Source organism: Malaclemys terrapin, chromosome 2, assembly GCF_027887155.1.
Source record: "Malaclemys terrapin pileata isolate rMalTer1 chromosome 2, rMalTer1.hap1, whole genome shotgun sequence".
In the NCBI taxonomy this organism is placed as follows: domain Eukaryota; kingdom Metazoa; phylum Chordata; order Testudines; family Emydidae; genus Malaclemys; species Malaclemys terrapin.
Genome location: NC_071506.1, coordinates 39,725,724 through 39,746,123, shown reverse-complemented (window position 1 = coordinate 39,746,123; position 20,400 = coordinate 39,725,724). Strand labels below are relative to the sequence as shown.

At 39.9% G+C, this 20,400-nt stretch overlaps 1 protein-coding gene across 1 annotated transcript in view; it reads right to left on the bottom strand.

Moving 5' to 3' along the window:
- The window catches only part of STK3 (serine/threonine kinase 3), a 298,009-nt gene that overhangs the window by 254,310 nt on the left and 23,299 nt on the right, over positions 1-20,400 (bottom strand). The window contains exons 2-4 of the mRNA XM_054019296.1: positions 17,034-17,114; positions 15,009-15,137; positions 9,795-9,909 (exon numbers count right to left, since the gene is read on the bottom strand). Coding sequence (XP_053875271.1) covers positions 9,795-9,909; positions 15,009-15,137; positions 17,034-17,114 — 325 coding nt within the window. The remainder of the gene's footprint in view (positions 1-9,794; positions 9,910-15,008; positions 15,138-17,033; positions 17,115-20,400) is intronic.

The window sequence follows — 20,400 nt, the reverse complement described above, 5'->3', positions numbered from 1 at the left end:
CCTCAACCATACGACCATCTTTTCTCTTTCTGCAAACTCTTATCTTCCAACTTCAGCAACAAATGATCAGCATCCTACAGACAACAGTCTCCTTCACTACACAACCCTGATTTATCCCCACAGCAGGTCCATCCTGGCACTGAATGAGGCAGGTATCCCATGGAAAAAATAGTATGTCATCATGCAATTAAAGACTGTAACGTAATGCATAGTAACAGAGATGAACAGGCAACTTTAATTCTGGCATTTCCTAACTCTTGAGTGCTTGAATTTCCAACCTTAATAATGTTCTTTTAAAAAAGTTTTTTATATGTAATATATTAATACATTCTGAAAGGGCTGCTGTACAGCAGGGTAGTGCCAACTGGCTCTTGTTAGGGAACCATTTGAAAACACTTAACCTAGTTTTTAATATACCATGTCAAACTAATTTCTGGTTCAAAGAAATTTGAATAGGTCTCCTTCTTAGGTGAAAGTTGGTTTTCCATCATTAGCCACTTTCAGAACACACTGCTCCAATACCAGGAAGCATCTGAAGTGATTCCTAGATTTATTTCAGGTGAAGGTAAACTCAAAACCTAGGTCACATTAATGGAATAAAACATTAAAACAAAAATTAAGAGAATTATTCTATACACAAGTGTCAAGTTCACCTTAGAAAAAATAGAAAAATAAGTTCCATCAGCAAGTATACCCTTCAAAAGAATTTCTGGTAACAAAATTCAGACCATGTGTGCAATGAAGCTATTTGGGAACTTTAAATTATAGTGATAGCTACAGTTATACTCTTAGGTCCATACAATTGAGATTATTGATGGGGGTGGGAAGGATATGATAATTCTGCCTCCCTCAACACTGCAATTTTGCATTTGAAAAGCCAAAACTGCTCTATCAGAAACAGCTATAGTTATTCTCAGAGCTACATAATTTAAAATGCTCAAGTTTAAAATGCCAACAATTTTTGCACACAGAATTATAGACATTGATTCACAGTCAGCTTAAATTTTTTAATACATAAGGATGACATTGCTAAATGAATTAAGGGTTATCATTATGTTTTCTAGGAGCAAAATATGACTATTTCTCCAAACCGCTACTTACAGTGTTTGTCTAATCCATGAAATTCTTTTGTGTGTGCATGTACATTTTGAATTGTTCAAATGCTTTTTTTCTATTAACTATGGGGGATAAAGGACAACCAATGTTAAAAGGCCAACGATTCTGAGTAGAGCCCTGTGAGGGATTATTTTTTTTAATCCCACTCCTGTCCCATCCCACCATGCAATACCGATTCTCACTTGCTCTCACACTGTTTCTTGCATTTTTTATCCCACTCACATCTGCAAAAACCTTAGATCCCACAAATTCCACAAGAGAGACAAATTCTCCAATGCTGCTAAAAAAAAATAGTTGGTAATATATATTATTATAATAATATATATAATAATATAAATGGAATTCAGGCACAATTTTTACCACTAAAAGAATAAAACAAATCTTGCTTAAACCATGGAAAGAAATACTTTAACTCCTATTACAATAGACATCAAATCTCTTTCTATCCCTCATTTAAATTTAAGTATTAAAACCTTTATTAAAAAAAAAAAAGAAAAACTTGCTTTACATTGCTGAAATTCTATTTATGACAAACTGAAGAGAGTTTTAGTGTTTTCACACAAATTACAGCAGTCTATTTTTTGCCCACCCAATCCCACCTGCAAAAAAGTACATTTTCCTGCCCCCACTATTATGGAAGCAGGTTCTGTAGGACCTGCAGGATCCCAGTCCCACTGCAGGGCTCTAGTTCTGAGTAATTGTGAAGTAAGAAACTAATCTGAACTAGGCATGCATGACGGGGGGAGGGAGAGGAGAGTGGGGAAATAGATTTGTTTCACGATGAACAGGGTGATTTAAAGGGGGGGGTGGAGAAGTAAAAACACACTGGGAGGGAGTAATTCAAAAAGTCAGCTAAGGTCCATCTTCCCAGTCCTGCACTTCCCAGACCTGCACCATAGGGCCCAATTAAGCATCACAGTGTCTCTGCACCTTCCACCATTGGCTTCTTAAAGACAATGTGATTGAGTTTAAGGGATGATATCATCAATATATAAATTTTAAATTTTTCTAAAAATTGTAGGGCCAGGTCTTATAAACCTTATTAATGAATAATTCTTATTTACAAGATTAGTCCTATAGACTTCAATGAGTTTATTTATGTGACCAATAAGTCTTTCAGGAATAGCATCCTTATATTGTAAAATATCTTGACCATATTATTAATAACTACCTCAGATTAGCAAAAGCATTTTTTTAAAGATTTAGTTTACTTATCAGTGTTAACATATTGTTTACTTTGTGTGCATTTCTCTGAGCTTGGATGAAGAAAATCAGTTAAGTCAATTTTGTTTTGGATTGTCGGTTCTGTACTGTTTGGATTGTAAGTACTGAAAAGTATATTTGTTTGAAAATTGATTACATTTGGATAAGATAGATAGATAGATAGATCTTTCTGTACCTGGAAATATTTCTTTTTGTCTTGTTTTCTAAAAGCTTGTTTTTAAGTAAATTTAAACTTTGGGACAAATTTGGAGTTGACAGTAACTCCTTACATGACTAGTGAAGGACAGCTCTGTAGTAATTAAGTACCTAGTACTAAGAAAAAGGTGATTCTATTGCATAATATTAAATATATTTTTGAATGGGTGCCTGAGGACTACACTGATGTTTGGGAAATGCCACCGAATGCCTTTGCTATTAATCATACATATAAATTAAACAAAATTTTAGTTTAAACAGCACATCAATAAGCACTCAGATACTACAGAGACATTGGCCAAATTAGTACCTAGGTACTTCACCACATGCAATTTTACCAACATTAGCCTTGCAACCATAAAAAGTTTTCACACTCTTACAAAATTAACATTTTAAAGTCAGAAAATAAGGCCATCATACAGGGGAAAACAGGTTTCCCAGCTTCCAACAGAGGGCCACATACTGAAAATCTTATTTGAAGAAAGCTCCCAATGACCTGCATTCTTTCTTAGGGTTTTTTTTAAACTATGGGTTTTGTCAGCATTTAAAGTGATTCTGGCCCACAGGATCAAATCTACAATAGCCAAATTGTCAGTGCCTGAGGATTTCAATGTAGGGGATGTTACCTGTGGATTGGCTAAGAATTTCACAGCCCCCATTACAATTACTGGACTTTCCCAGGCAGTCACAGACTCCATTCATAAGGCTGGACACACTCTGGATCTTAAGTATCAGGGGGTAGCCGTGTTAGTCTGTATCCACAAAAACAACAAGGAGTCCAGTGGCACCTTAAAGACTAAGGGATTTATTTGGGCATAAACTTTAGTGGGTAAAAAACCCACTTCTTCAGATGCATGGAGTGAAAATTACAGATGCAGGCATTATTATACTGACACATGAGGAGAAGAGAGTTACCTCACAGTGTTGACAGGGCCCATTCAATCAGGGTGGATGTCCTGGATGGAAGCTGGAGGCATGTAGGTAAATATAGCAGTCAGCAGGTTTCCACAGGTAAGTATAGCGGTCAGTAGGTCAGTGGTACAGTGCAAATAAGTGATGGTCACATAAACACCACCCTATACCGGAAACCTACTGACCGCTATACTTACCTACATGTCTCCAGCTTCCATCCAGGACACATCACACATTGAGTTTCCAGGCAGCCACGACAGATAACAGTGATCTTTCAGAAAAACAACCTATTCATGGTTTTGGTAAGCTTTATAGTAGTATTCGGTCATCCACTATTGAAACAGTGGCCCCTAAATGCCCTCTGCACAAGCTTCATCCTCACCATGGTTCCCAGAAAAGACAAATCAAGTGAGAGAAGAGACAGCCACAACACCAGTGACAGAAATCTCATGCAGACTGCAACCAGTTATATAGTTGTTGTTTTTTTCCCTACCAAAGGAATTCCAATACAGAAAAATACCATCCTTAGTGGCCAATAGCTTGGTCAAGCCTAGCTGTCTCATCACAGGTTTCAGAGTAGCAGCCGTGTTAGTCTGTAGCCGCAAAAAGAACAGGAGTACTTGTGGCACCTTAGAGACTAACAAATTTATTAGAGCATAAGCTTTCGTGGACTACAGCCCACTTCTTCGGATGCATACAGAGTGGAATAAATATTGAGGAGATATATATACACACATACAGAGAGCATAAACAGGTGGGAGTTGTCTTACCAACTCTGAGAGGCCAATTAAGACAGAGAAAAAAATTTTTGAAGTGATAATCAAGATAGCCCAGTACAGACAGTTTGATAAGAAGTGTGAGAATACTTACAAGGGGAGATAGATTCAATGTTTGTAATGGCTCAGCCATTCCCAGTCCTTATTCAATCCTGAGTTGATTGTGTCTAGTTTGCATATCAATTCCAGCTCAGCAGTCTCTCGTTGGAGTCTGTTTTTGAAGTTTTTCTGTTGTAATATAGCCACCCGCAGGTCTGTCATTGAATGGCCAGACAGGTTAAAGTGTTCTCCCACTGTTTTTTGAGTATTATGATTCCTGATGTCAGATTTGTGTCCATTAATTCTTTTGCGGAGAGACTGTCCGGTTTGGCCAATGAATCTATCTCCCCTTGTAAGTATTCTCACACTTCTTATCAAACTGTCTGTACTGGGCTATCTTGATTATCACTTCAAAAAAAATTTTCTCTGTCTTAATTGGCCTCTCAGAGTTGGTAAGACAACTCCCACCTGTTTATGCTCTCTGTATGTGTGTATATATATCTCCTCAATATTTATTCCACTCTGTATGCATCCGAAGAAGTGGGCTGTAGTCCACGAAAGCTTATGCTCTAATAAATTTGTTAGTCTCTAAGGTGCCACAAGTACTCCTGTTCTTTTTGTCTCATCACAGTTACAGAGTTGAGTTCTTCCCCTCAAAATTTTCCATATTACTTGGCAAATAAAAATTGCTTGCATTTAGAATAAACTGCTTACTTCTGTAGAAATGGAACACTGTCTTGAGGGAGCAATGAATTAGTCTTCCGAATTTCAGCCAGTATTGCTCACTGAAGTTAAAGAGGTACTGAAGTAGCTTTGTGCTACAACCTGTAAGCTGGACCCATGACCTGCCGGGCTGGTGAAGGTCAGTAGGGAAAATGGTTGGTTCCTCCTTGATTAAGACTGTCAACATTTCCCTATGGAAGGGCAGAGTGCAAGTAGCTCTTACAGCTACTGTGAAGCCAGTGCTCAAGAAGCCAATTTTGATGCTAACAATCTATATAGTATTCATTTTGGGGAAGTTCATGAAAAGGTTGTGGTGGAAAAATTTATGTGGGTGGGGCTTTTTGTTTGTTTTGATTTTTGCAGTCCTCTGGTTTCCTTGATCCCAGTTTATAGGTTTACAGGACTGGATATGAGATTGCACCTGTTATACTAGTGGATGATCTCCAAGTAACGGAAAAAAAGAGAATCTATGCTGATTTTAGATTGGTCAACAGCTTTGATATTGTTCCTTTGCTTGTGAACTATAGCAGTTGGTGGAAGGAGTCACTCTTAGCTTTCTGAAAAAAACAAGCTATTGGCTGTAGATTCCTTTGCCCAAAGGATTCTTTCCTGCAGGATACCACAGGGGTTTAGTGGTACCACCATTATTTCTGTTTGAAGATGCAGATACGGTTAGTGAGGAGACTTAGGGCCTGTCTACACTACCCACCGGATCAATGGGCAGCGATCGATCCAGCAGGGGTCGATTTATGGCGTCTAGTATAGATGCCATAAATCGACCACTGAGTGCTCTCCCATTGACTCCAGTACTCCACCAGAACGAGAAGCGCAAGCGGAGTCGACGGAAGAGCATTAGCTGTCGACTTACTGCAGTGAAGACACCGCAGTAAGTAGATTTAAGTACGTCGACTTCAGCTACACTATTCACATAGCTGAAGTTGCGTATCTTAGATTGACCTTGCATGATAGTGTAGACAAGTCCATAGGCTGCAGTGTATTCAGCATGAAAACTCTCATCTCCATCATGTCTGATCTGATAAAACAATGGAATAAGTTACCCAGTGGCTACATTAACTATGGGTTTCGATGAGAACTAGCTGGTTACAAATTAATTCAGACAGGAAAGTTATAATGTTGTTGGCCTGGTGAAAACGGTTAAAACTTACAATGGCACCTGTAACGGAGGGAGAGTAACAGAGGTGTGCAACCTGATTGCTTTATTACATCTTGGAACACCAAATGATGGTTGTGATCATGTGCACTTTCCCCTTCATCAGCGCCTATGGAAAAGAGTGCCCTTTTCCCTCTGATGTGAGCCTTGATAAAGCTAGCCATACCTTTGTCATCTCAGAATAATACATAGGGTCACACCTTGGGACCATTCAAAATGTGAAGCTAGTGGAGACTATCACGGCCCTCTTAAATGAAGTTGCATATTGAGAGCACATTACACTACTGGTCCTGGATATATACTAGCTTCCAATAAACTTCTGGGAGGGATTCCAGGAGTTGGCTTACCTTATAAAGCAATAAATGTTTTGGGACTTCATTACCTGAGAGGCTGCCTCTCTTTTGAGCTAGAACCACCTTGATATGAAAGGGGAGTGGCTAACAAGGGTCTGAAGGGTACTCAGTTTTGGAATTTGTTTCCCATACTTCTGGTCATACAGGGCTGAGCCAAGATTTGTAACCTTCTTGACATGCTGCAAAGCCCAAATCTTTCTGCTCAGTCTTTTTACAAAGGGGTGGGCTGAGGGTTGAAAGGATTTGGTGGAGATAAATGTATATAATATGGAACATTTTTAAGTTTACAAACAAGCACCGAGGGCAAAGAATGAGTGCCTTGAGATTTTTTTTTTTTTTTAATAAATATGAAAAAAATTCCATCTCTTTCCTCACCTATTTTTAAATAAGAATTAAAAAAAAAAAATTCACAGCATCATCCTCCATTATCTTGTTCACAGGTTGGTTGGTTGTTTTTTGGGAGAACAGGATAATCAGCTACAGAGACTGTTAAATCTTAATCTATTTTATCTATTTTCCACCTATAAACACTAAATTAAGAATGTTTTTCCTGAAGCAACCATTGTATTTGTTTACACTATGGTGGTGATCTAGGAAAATTCTAAAATACATAACTATGAATGAGAAAATAGGTGAGGTAATATATTTTATTGGACCAATTTCTGTTGGTGAAAGAGACAAGCTTTTGACTTTACAGTGTCTTTTACAATATGTGTTAACTACCTATGCTAAACAATACATTCCACCTTTTATTTAGCTGCGAGAGCCTGAGTGCCTTTCCCAGACCTGAAGAAAAGTTCTGTGTAAGCTGATAAACTTGTCTCCTTTACCAACAAAAGTTCATCCAATAAAAAATATTACCTCACCAACCCTGCCTCTCTAATATCCTGGGACCAACACAGCTACAACAGTACTGCAGATAACTATGAATGGCAGTGGGCAGTTAATACACAATCTGTCAAACTAAGAATTAACTCTTGTCTCCCTTCTTTAAATGAAGTGGTTTATTTCTTGTGGAAAATATAAAAACAGTAAAATAAGTTTCCAACTTATTGTTTCCACAAACAAACTTTATTTTAGGTGAACCACAAAGCACTGAAGTATTTAGCCAGCCTTATTCCAGTAATATGTAGTCAGAAGTTTTCCATCAAGTCATACAGCAATCAAGTTACTGTTCCAGAGAATCAACAGTATAAGTTGTCTTCTTGTTCCTCCATCATTACACAGAAAAATAAGGTAGTTTCATTCTTATAAATCATGGCAACCACTAATGGGACACACAACTTGCCTTAGGTACTATTGTAAATAACTTTTTCATTTAGGGTTATTCAAGATAAACAGTTAAAACTGATTTTAGTGGAAATGTGATTAACTAAATACATCATAACTACATGTAGGTTTATTAAAACTACTTAAATCTCTTTCAAACAGCCTGAAATGATTTACTGGTAAGGGCATAGGGGGAGAGGAAGAAGATTATACTTTTAAGGGCATATTTTAAAATTAGGCTATTGAAACAAATTAGAGCAACTCCTTCTGTTCCATTTACTAGTCATGAAATAGAAAGCAACTTATTCATCTTTCAAATTACAATGATGTAATAGAATAGACCCCTTAAAAAAAAAAAAAAAACTTCACACACCACCACACACACTCAAACAACAGTTCCAAATACTATTCTCCCTTTACAAAATGGACAAGTCGAAAAGGGCAGGAGGTCTGGGCAACATTTATTCAACAGTAACTCAGAAAAAACACCGAGTACAGATGCTTTTCAGGGAAAAACCTTTGCTATCATAAATAGGCCATTGTTGAGATCTAGGAGTATTCGCAAAAACTCAACATCAAAGGGATTTCACTTTTAATAAAGTGTTGCATACAGTATTTTATAACAAAAAATAGTTTTAAGCTAAGCATGGCACCTAGGTAATATGACATTTGTCATTTTAAAGCGACAACTCCTAGTGGCTTCCATAAAAGGAATAAGAAAAATACAAATATTGGGGGAGGGGGAGGGGGGTTGGGTGATAATGCTAGCCTGCACCTAGTGAGTACTTGATAGGTCAAAAACATCATAATTCCTCTCCTCCCCATGTATGTTTTTGTTATATATGGTGCAGGAAGATGTCAAAATAAATGCTGGAATATCAATTTTGGGGAAAGAAGGGGGAAGAATAAAACAGAGCCCAATCAACAAACAGCTCAACCTCCTAAACAAGGTACTTACAGGATGGCACGTGAGAGGTGAAGGAGTAAAGAGGAACAAAGTATTACAGTTTTTGTTCTTTCTATCAGTGAGAAAAAGAATTTGTACATTTTAGAGCTACAAACTATGCCATGAGTGTCCTTTTAGGATGAGTAAAATTATCAAGTGAAAATAAACTGAATTTTGTGATTTAGAATACTATCTTGCAGATGAAGAGACAATACTTGTGTAGCTGAAATAAATACCATATTTGAGGGCTCCCATCCTGAGAGGTTTCATAGATTAATAGATTCTAATCACAACTTTCAATTCCCATTAGCCTCAATGAAATAAAGAGTGCCCAATATTAAGGGCATGTCTACACTGCAAAGAATGTTCTCAACCCAGTTTAGCTAACCTGAGTTAGTTAATTCAGGGTTAAAATAGCAGTGAAGACACAGTGGCTATGTCTACACTGCAAAAAACAAAACAAAAAACTGTGGCAGCAAGTCTCAAAGCTCGCATCAACTGACTCAGGCTCACAGGATTCACACTACAGGGCTAAAAATAGCAGTGTAGACGTTCCCACTCAGGCTAGAGCTTGGGCTATGAAACCATGTGAATGGGGCAGATCTCAGACCCCAAGATCTAGCCTAAGCAGGAATGTCTGCAGTGCTATTTTTAGCCCCACAAGCCCAAGTCAGTTGACATAGGCTCTGAAACTCACTGCCACGTGGTGTTTTGTTTGTTTGTTTTTGCAGCGTAGGCATACCCAGTAACTCAGCTTTTACCTTGGGTTAGCAGTTCAATCCTGGGCTCCCATACTCGAGCTGCTAATATGAGTTAAAAGCCAACTTGCCATGTCTTCACTGCTATTTTAACTCAAGTTAGCTAACTCGGGTTTGCTAACCCAAGTTAAGAACACTTTTTTTTGCGCACACGCAGTGTAGACATGCCTTTAGGATTGAGCCCTCTTCAAAAATTCCCCTAGAGTTAGACAAAGCCTCTAGGCGAATCTTTTCTCTTCGTCAGATTACTTAAGACTAAAAGTTATAATAAAACAACAATACAAAAAAATACACATAGAAAAGAGAACTTACTGTTTTATTCCGTAATCTAATTATGTCCGAGACAGAGCCAGCTCCACAATACTCCATAACAATCCATAGATCTGTGTTCTTAAAGTAGCTGCCATAGTACTTGACAACATAGGGACTAAATATAAACACAAAACAGTTGAGATTCATATATTAATAATCATCAACAATGAAAAAATATCCAGGGTCAGTTCTAATAAGATGAGAATTGGGGAGTCACTAGGACAGCCAAAGATTGCGTGGTGCATTTGAGTGAATTTTAGGTCATGGTGGGATTACCTTAATCAAGGCTTCAAAAAGGCCTGGTTAGACTTCCAGAAGTTTGGTTGTTTAACGAAAATGAAGGAGGCACATGTAGAATGACCTACAATACTCCCACACCCCTCAAATAAATACAAAGACCTCCCCAATCACCAGTTGCTTTCTGATGAAGGGGAAGCACCTTCTTCACTCCCCTTTTCCTTGGGAAAAGTCTATTCCCCTTTTCACTATCTTCAGGAGCCTTCTTCTTTTTCTCTCTTTCCAGTGTTGAATGGACAGTGTAGCAATCATTCTAAATATCCCCCTTTTTTTCCAGACAACCTGCAGGAGTCTATTTCAAAAACAAACCCGAATAGCTACCTGAATATTGTTCAGTCTAACGTTTTGCTATAGAAATATTTATGGAACTCTAAGTGCATTTTCCATATTAAGTTTTAACGGAAGACTGTTATTTATATAGTGCCATAAATTGTGCATGTTGTATTTCCATTCATCAACATATCAAGTAAAGGACATAAATCCTCCCCTGAGCTCAGGGGCCAAAGGCACAAGGGACTCCGGTAGAATATAAACAAGTGCCTCCAATTAGAAAGGGAAGCAGTCCTTGTAACTGGAATGCTTAATGAATTAGGGGTGTAATGTTGCACCCCATAATACTTTATAGAAATATGCTTATGAGTGTAAATATGACATAACTGAAATATGTTTTATGCTAGATATGCCATGTAATATATCTTTGCAAAGGTTATAATCTAGGAATATGAAATATAAGTCTGAGGTCCTATTGTAATTATGCAAAGTGTGGGCCATTAATGGTGGCTTGGAACCTTGATGGCTCCCATTAACCAGGATACTTGGTTGTAATGGGTCTGTTTACTTGCAAGTCTTCCTGTATACCTGTGTGCTGGCAAGTGGGTAATGAAGTCTTACAGTGACATGTGATCATGTCACCTGAACTGGAATCCATCTTCAAACTGGTGCTTTTCCATTTAGAAGGAGGGATGGGAACCCAGAGAGGGACAAAGGATTCCCACCTTGTGCAAAAGATATATAAGGGGGTGGAACAGAATAAAAGAAGTGGCAGTCATGAAAAATCCCCTAGCTACCACCTGAACTGGAACAAGGATTATACCGGGGAAAGGTTTGGGCCCAGACTAGAAGGAGGCTAGTCTGTCAAAGACGCTTATTGGAACATCTCTGAGGGTGAGATTTACCTGCATTGTTTCCTACTGTATTAGGCTTAGACTTGCATGTTTTATTTTATTTTGTTTAGTAATTTACTTTGTTCTGTCTGTTATTACTTGGAACCACTTAAATCCTACTTTTTGTATTTAATAAAATCACTTTTTACTTATTACATACTCTGGGTTTATTAATAATACCTGCGGGGGGGAGGGGCAAACAGTTGTGCATATCTCTCTATCAGTGTTACAGAGGGCGAACAATTTATGAGTTAAACGGGTTTATTTGGGGTTTGGATCCCATTGGGAGCTGGGTATCTGAGTGTTGGAGATAGGAGCATTTCTTAAGCGGTTTTCAGTTACACCTGCAGCTTGTGGGGGACGTGGTTCAGACTTGGATCTGTGTTTGCAGCAGGCAAGCGTGTCTGGCTCAAACAAGGCAAGGTACTGAAGTCCCAAGCTAGCAGGGAAAATGGGCTCAGAGGTTGTCCCAGCACATCAGGTGGCAGTCCCAAGGGGGTTTCTGTGACGCAACCTGTCACAAGGGGTTTTCAGGAACTTCTTAAAGAGAAGAGGCAAAACCATCATATACTAACTGGAGGACTGTTTTCAGACTGGCAACAGCCACTTCTTGTAGTTTGGCAGTAAGATACTTATTCAGTCTTCTGACACTGGCCTCCTGTCACTGTAGCCTGAGTCCCACATAGAGTTTTCTTTTTGTTTTATTAAGCAAATTTAAGACCCTCTTCTCCTTCCCTAGATCACAGAGTTTCTGTAGCTTCCTCTGTTAATATGTTCTACTGCTAACTCAAATCCAGTACAAAAGCAACAGCTGTGATGGAATAGCTGAGATACTGCAGGTATTGGAGCATAAGCTTTCGTGGGTGAATGCCCACTTCATCAGACGCAAGTAACGGAAATTTCCAGAGGCAGGTATAAATCAGTATGGAGATAACGAGGTTAGTTCAATCAGGGAGGGTGAGGTGCTCTACTAGCAGTTGAGGTGTGAACATCAAGGGAGGAGAAACTGCTTCTGTAGTTGGATAGCCATTCACAGTCTTTGTTTAATTCTGATCTGATGGTGTCAAATTTGCAAATGAACTGGAGCTCAGCAGTTTCTCTTTGGAGTCTGGTCCTGAAGTTTTTTTGCTGTAAGATGGCTACCTTTACATCTGCTACTGTGTGGCCAGGGAGGTTGAAGTGTTCTCCTACAGGTTTTTGTATATTGCCATTCCTGATATCTGACTTTTGTCCATTTATCCTCTTGCGTAGTGACTGTCCAGTTTGGCCAATGTGCATAGCAGAGGGGCATTGCTGGCACATGATGGAATATATAACATTGGTGGACGTGCAGGTGAATGAGCCGGTGATGTTGTAGCTGATCTGGTTAGGTCCTGTGATGCTGTTGCTGGTGTAGATATGTGGGCAGAGTTGGCATCGAGGTTTGTTGCATGGGTTGGTTCCTGAGTTAGAGTTGTTATGCTGCGGTGCGTGGTTGCTGGTGAGAATATGCTTAAGGTTGGCAGGTTGTTGGTGGGAGGGTGTCTGGAAATTTCCATTACTTGCATCTGATGAAGTGGGCATTCACCCACGAAAGCTTATGCTCCAATACTTCTGTTAGTCTTAAAGGTGCCACAGGTCCCTCTGTTGCTTTTTACAGATTCAGACTAACACGGCTACCCCTCTGTTACTTGACTGCAGGTATTGTACACCAGTGCTTACTGGCATGCATTAAGAACACTACTGGCCATCCTAAATGAGTATCCAATTCCAGCCTGGCCATAAACCAAACTATTGGCAATGTATATTATGAAAATCCATTTCAGCCTTGTACACATTGGCATTTGAATCTTTAATAATATATGGAGATATACCTATCTCATAGAACTGGAAGGGACCCTAAAAGGTCATTGAGCCCAGCCCCCTGCCTTCACTAGCAGGACCAAGTTCTGATTTTGCCCCAGATTCCTCTAAATGGCTCCCTCAAGGATTGTACTCACAACCCTGGGTTTAGCAGGCCAATGCTCAAACCACTGAGCTATCCCTCCCCCTAAAGATCAAGCACCCAACGTGGGGCATGAACCCACGATCCTGAGATTAAGAGTCTCATGCTCTACCAACTGAGCTAGCAATCTTGCCTCTTACCATTATGCTTCTCTATAAGGTAAAAGTTTAGTACTATTTCCATAGCACAAATTCTGAAGACCTTGAATAAAATATTAATAAGGTATAATAAAAGGAGTAATACTACCTCTATTTACAATTTACACATATTTTAATATTTCAAGCAGCATTTCTGTGATATTATAGGCAGGCCTGGCAGCACTTTTTCAGGGGTTGCTTAAGTCTGGAGGCTTCATTCAAAGTTTGTCCATATTAGAGAAATGAAACAGTTTTAAATACAATCTGTGCAGTGTTTCCACACTAACTACACTGTTTCAGTTTAAAGGTTTATCCTGCATTCATATCTGCTTTCAGGGTGTATAGAAATAGATGATTTTTAAAAAGCAAATAAAAATAAATCAGATTTTTATTTAAATTCAATATTTTTTCCTTTTTAAAAATACACCTATTTAAAATTAAATTTCAAGCTATGACAATATATGTCAAATCTATTAAAATCATTTAAACTAAATTTAAAATTTTAACACTAAGCAGTACATGCTTGCTGCCAAACTTTTAAAGTAAGTTAAGACATTGAACTAATAGAAGTCACTGGGTAAGCACCTTTTGACAGCAGTAGCCTCTTCTGCATGTGCAGAGAAACTATTTTCTTCATTTCTGAAATTCAGTTCAATGACTAGTTGAATGACTGCAGCCAATGGGAGCTTCGGGGGAGGTACCCACAGGTGACGGCAGCACACGGAGCCCTCTGCCCCCCCTTCCCCAGGGGCTGCAGGGACATGGTTCCAGCTGCTTCCGGGAGCAGCGTGGGGCCAGGGCAGGCAGCCAGTGCATGCCGCTGCCACCCCGAAGCCACTCCAGGTAAGTGGCATCAGGCCACAGCCCTCACCCCAAGCCCCTCCTGCACCCCGAACCCCAATCTCCTGCCCCCCCATCGCACCCTGCCTGCACCCCGCACTCCTCCTGAGCCCCCTCGTACATCCCACACCCCTCCTCTGCCCTCAACCCCTCGCCCTGAGCCCCTTCCTGCAGACCTCATCCCCTCCCACACCCCAACCCCCTACCCCAGCCCTACATTCATGGCCCTACATGCAATTTCCCCACCCAGATGGGACCTCCGGGCCAAAAACTTTGCACACCCCTGATCTAACTCCACAAGGTACTGGTGATTAGTCTTGGTCTATAACAATCCTTGCCAATGCTTTGAAATGGAGGACTCAAAACTCATGTGGATTTTTCTGATTACAGGAAATTTTAACAGCACTTCAAATTTAAAAAAAAAAAACCTTACTTTAATTATAATCATGTCAAGTGATTTTTGTTTGACAGTCTTGTAAACAAGTGCATATCTAAACAAATTACTTTATTCTTCTCAGGATAACATTTATTAAGTGAATTTTTAATATTAACTTAGAAGTATATATTTCTCTTTCAGTTGTTTATATTAAGCACATTTCGCTACAAACTTAGAGGAAAATTTGACCCTCAATGAGTACATATGCAATGGTCATTAAAATTTGAACTTAATACCAAGTGTAAATAGACTTTTACTAGACTTCAGTTGTGCTCTTGAAACATTACAAGTACATTTTCAAATAGATGCTTAAAAAGGAGGCAAAGAATCAAATAAATAAATAAATATTGCTCATACCTGTCACATTGCTGCATTATAGAAATTTCTTTAATTATTTCCTGAAGATCTGACTCGACAGGGACTTGTTTAATTGCCACTACTTGTCCAGATTCCTTGTGTATTGCTTTAAACACACTACCATAAGATCTAAAAATTACAAAGAATTACAAATTAATTTTTTCTACAAAATATTTCTTTCTTCCTCCCAATCAGCACTATTCAAAAGATCATGCCAATCACTGTATTCATTTAGAATACTTCTTTTTTTATATTATCTACATCAGATGCTTGTAAAATTGCAAGGGATTTCAATTTCATCATGACTGTGCCTCTGAAAAGGAAATCCTCAGATAATGTTTACCTTCACCAATTCATAGGATTTGGCATATTATATCAGAATATTGATCAATAATATCTGGTACCTTACCTCCAGCAGTTGCTTATGAAGTAATATAACGTTAAGTGAAAGGTAAATCAACATCATAACACACTTAGCCAGTTAGGAAATGCTGTAAATTAGAAAAAAAACAAGGAGGGAAAGAATAAATCCCCCCCGATCCCTTCAGGCAATCAGCTTACATCCTGACCACGAGATTTATCCTCATCATCATTTGCATACCAATCATAATTTTATCTCATTCTTCTTAAAAATCTAGCTACAGTATTTGACTCAGATTTTCTGTGGCTGTACATTTACAGAGATTTGGTATATGCTTTCTAAAATATAATTACAAAGAAAAAAGTGCTATTACCCTTTTGTGTTTTCTTAACATGGGATCAAGAAATTGGAGAGACTGATCATTTTTTTTGCAATTCCCTTCATAATTTAAATGCCTCTATCAACTCCCCTCTAAAAACTTTAGAAATTGAAAAATCTTAGTTTTGTAAATAGCTCTTAGATTCATCATGAACCTAATCCAAATTTCCGGATATACATACATTTTATTTAAAAGGAATAAGATTACAATTACATGTTTACAGTTACATTTTTCTATTTTACAATATTCTCCCTATTATCATAACAAGTTAGTTATCAGGCGCCCAAAATGAAGGTTTGCAGTTTGAAACTCTAGCCTCTAGTGTGAGCTACCCAAACACATGAGCAATCGAGCATACTGCGCTTGTTTGGAAGGCTCTGTTCCTCTTACATGCGCCATAATTCTGAGCCAGCAGGGGAACAGAAATTGACAAGATTCATGTTTTGTCCATTTCAGTTCCTCATCATCAGCCTTGGGCCTAGGAATGTGACTTCTCTATATTCATAATGCTAGAAGATTCAATAGAATTCTACAGAATTTAGGCTTACCACAGGCTTTGTCAGCTGCCAGAGAAGCTGCCCCTGTTCAATTTACAAATCCTGCAGAGCTCCTACATTCTGGTGGTGGTGAGTAGGCTTGTACCCTTCCCAAACGCATAAAGCACCTGCAGAGCTACCAATTTCCCTGGGCAGATCACAGTAAAAATGGAGCTCTTATACCACAGAGACCTTCTCTATTTCAACCTCTTTCCCTCTCTAAAAATAATAATCTACTATCTTTGCAGCTAGCCAAGCTGCGAAACAACCTTACAGTATATACCAATCCTTCAATAATAAGATACTTTGCTGTGTAATAATCACATTCTTTGTTCCACTAGTCTATATGACCAATAAAATGATAACAGGGAAGGTAACACGTACCCTACTCGGAATATATCTTTATATCATCATTCTCATCTACTTTCCAATTTGCAATTAAGTGTGGCTTGTGGCAAAGAAAATATTCCTGACTTCACTACAACCACAAAAATAAACTTATTTTTCTGCATCAGTAAATGAAAGGCATGAAGGTTTGCAGTCTGAAACTCTAGCCTCTAGAAAGGCATGACAAAAATGCATGGGTAGGTTTTCAAAAAACCCACACAGGCATTTGCTGTTTAAATACTAAAAAAAAGGCCCAATTTAGTTCATGCTCACTGACACTGTGTCACTTTTAATATTATATTAATTTTAAATATTTTCCCCATGTATTCCCTCCACACACACACACAAACAGTTTTACTCACCCTTCACCAAGCTTCTCTAAAACATCAAAGACTTCTTCAGGCTGCTTAGTTAAGCTGTCTTCACTTAGCTTTTTCAGCTTGCTAATAAAAATAATATTTTACAATAAGTCATTTGCATATTTGTCTTTAAAGGTAAAAACCTGTAGTTCAAATAAAAAACATGGCTATTAAATGAGAGGAGACAAAGAAATTAAGATCTTACAAAGAGAGAGGCAGGAGCACTTGTAATGAAAAACAAGCATCAGGTACAGACGGTTATAAAATACTGTCCATTAAAAAAATAGAAGGTGAAAAAGACAACACTCCTCACCATTGAGAACGAGGGGGCGGAGGCACTGCCCTCCTTATAACTTTTAGCTTAGTGGTTAAGGTACTCACCAGGGAGACCTAGGTTCCATTCCCCCTTGCCTGAGGTGGAGTAGGACTTTGACTTGGGTCTACCCACATTGCAGGAGAGCACCCTACCCACAGGCCTATGGGATACAAAGGTGTGTAGCTCTCTGAGTTTCTCCTATTTAAGAGTTAGTCAAGCAGAGACATGACCTTAGATCTCCCCACTACTAGGTGGGTGCCCTAACCACAAGACTATATAGTCAGTCAATCAGACTAGGGTTACCATAGGTCTGGATTATCCCGGACACGTCCTGATTTGGGGGTTTTAAATAGCCATCCGGGAGGACTTTGTAAAAATCTAAAAAGGTCCGGGATTTCCCTCCCAATGCAGAGCACGGCACGGTTGACAGAGCGGTCGGGATGGATTGCGCCGCTCGCATCGGGGCCTCCAGCAGCCAGAGCCGCTCCCCTGCTCCCCCACCCCCACCGCCTCAGTACCCCCAGCACCGTAAGGGGGTTGGGGAGTTGGAGAAGGGGCAGAGGGCCCCAGGAGGCAGTCAGGGGACAGGGAGCAGGGAGGCTTGGATGGGTCAGGGGTTCTGGGAGGGGCCTGTCAGGGGGTGGGGGTGTTGAGAGGGATCGGGACAGGTAGGGGAAGGAGTCCTGGGGGGGGGGCAGTTAGAGTGGGGGGATCTCAGGAGGTGGCAGTCAGGGACAAGGAGAAGGGAGGCTTAGATGGGGGTGGGGTCTCAGGGGACGGTTAGGGGCAGGGGTCCCAGAAGGGGCAATCAGGGGACAAGGAGCGGGGGGGGGGGGTTGGATGGGTTAGGGATTCTGTGGGGGGCAGTTAGGGGGCAGGAAGTGGTAGGGAATGGATAGGGGGTAGGGCTACACCCCTCCTCCCCCATGGAGTGTCCTCTTTTTTGAAAGTTCAAATATGGTAACCCTAAATCAGACAGACAGACACACACACACACACACTCACTCTCTCTCTCTCCTGCCCCATGACTATTTAAGTATTTTATACAAACTGCAGCAGCTTCAATGGGAGAGACTGAGAAAGACTGACCCCAGAATAGTCCATAGCCTGGTGGCTAGGACACTCTCCTGCAATGTGGGAGACATAAGCTCAAATCCCAGCTCCACATCAGGCAGAGGAGGGAACTGAACCCAGGCCTTCCACATCCCTGATGAGTTCCTTAACACTGGGCTAAAACTTATAAGGTAGTGGATGCCATTTATAATCAATGGGATCTTTGTACCCACTGTTGTTTTGGAGGACCATGCATACCCACTCTAGCCATGGTTCATGAAATCATACCCTGACATTAGGGGCCCTGGCAAAAAAAGATTCAATTACAAGCTTAGCAGCTGTAGGATGGGGTAGAGTGTGCATTTGACAGGCTGATGGCAAGAGGGTGCTGCCTACAAAACCATTTGTATGCCAATGCAGCCAATGCTGTCCATATGTCTGTGGTCTGGTGCACCCAGCACAACATCTGCTAGGTTAAAGGCATGTGTTTTTGCATGGGCTCTTGACACTTCTGGTTTGCAGGCCTAGTACAGGCAACCATAAGGTAGAGTCACCAATGAACCCTGGAATTGGTTGCAGTGGGGGAAGGAAGCTGCCTGTTTTCATCACTTCATTATCTGCTTTTTTTATAGAGATGTAAACTGTCTATTTGATATAGTGTAGAGGTGATTTAACCTTTAGTGTGATTTTAGGTTATATAGGCTTGGTGTGAAGTTAAGTGCCTATGTGATTGTGACATTTTGCAACTTTATTAAAAGATTAGTTCAAAACTTCCAGGATCTTCCTTCCTTTGAAAGCACCCACAAAGCCACATTTTCCAAAAATAACCAACTTAAAACAAACAAACCAACTCAAGGAAAAAGCCAGCTACCCCTATATAAAATAACTATTACATGTTATTTTATGACATGCAATAAATATTCCACATATTGTGCAATGCAAGTGCATGGCATTTGTATACAAAATATTAACCACCACTGAATACTAAAGGTTCAAAAGCCAGTATTAAAGGATGTGTTATTCTCTGGCCAAGTTCCTCCTCCTGTTCGCTCTCCCCACTCCAAAAACCATGTTGCTTGCTTTGCATATGACTACACAGAGAACACCTGTGCTTCCAGTTCGTGAAATAGTCCATTGCCAAGCCATCCCCAGTTTTCTAAATCCTGCACTGGCTGCAAGATATGGTAATGTGAGGAGTCTATGGCCGTTCGTGCAAGCATGGCCGGGTTCCCTATGCCTCCATTCTTCCTCCAGAAATCTTTCCATACCTCTATGCCTGCAGCATGCTCCACTCCTGCTTTGCCTTCTGATACGCCACGTATTCCTCATGCCTTTGCATCATATCCTCAACCATATCGTTGACAACCCACTTAACGTTTATCCTGCTGCTTTATGGTCCTGTCACTAGGAAACAGTTGCAGAGGCTAAGACAGAATTCAGCCAGGCTTGATTACAGCAGCAGCAACATTGTATTGTTTTAAGTTAAGTTAAGTAACAACAAAAAGTACCCTAAAACCTGCCTCAGTCATCACTTAAATAATACCGCATGCTAGAAGTGGAAGGTACAGACTCCTAGCTGATCCAGGAAGAGAGCAACCAGACCACAGAAGTTTGATGAAAGTGACACTGACTACAGGGAGAGACTTAAGAAATGGCTGCTGAGAGGTAGCAGCATGCAGCTGCAACATGCAATTCCCTCACCAGCCCTATTAGTTATGGGAAATTCTGATACAAAAAATGTATATAGCAATTTGAAGTGTGTATGGAAGCCATAGGGACTAGTATAATAAAAGAGGAGCAAAAGAATGGCTCTATTTGATGGTGGTTGGTGTTCTAGTGCTGGATATATACAATGTATTCCATATAGAGGATGTGGAGGGGAAAAAATGAAGTTTGGAGGATCATTGGGACCTTATGGAAAATATGTCACCTCTGACATTTTCCTGGATAAAAACCAAAAAAGGGGGGGGGAAGAGGAGAAGAGATGGGAGTTTAAGTCTT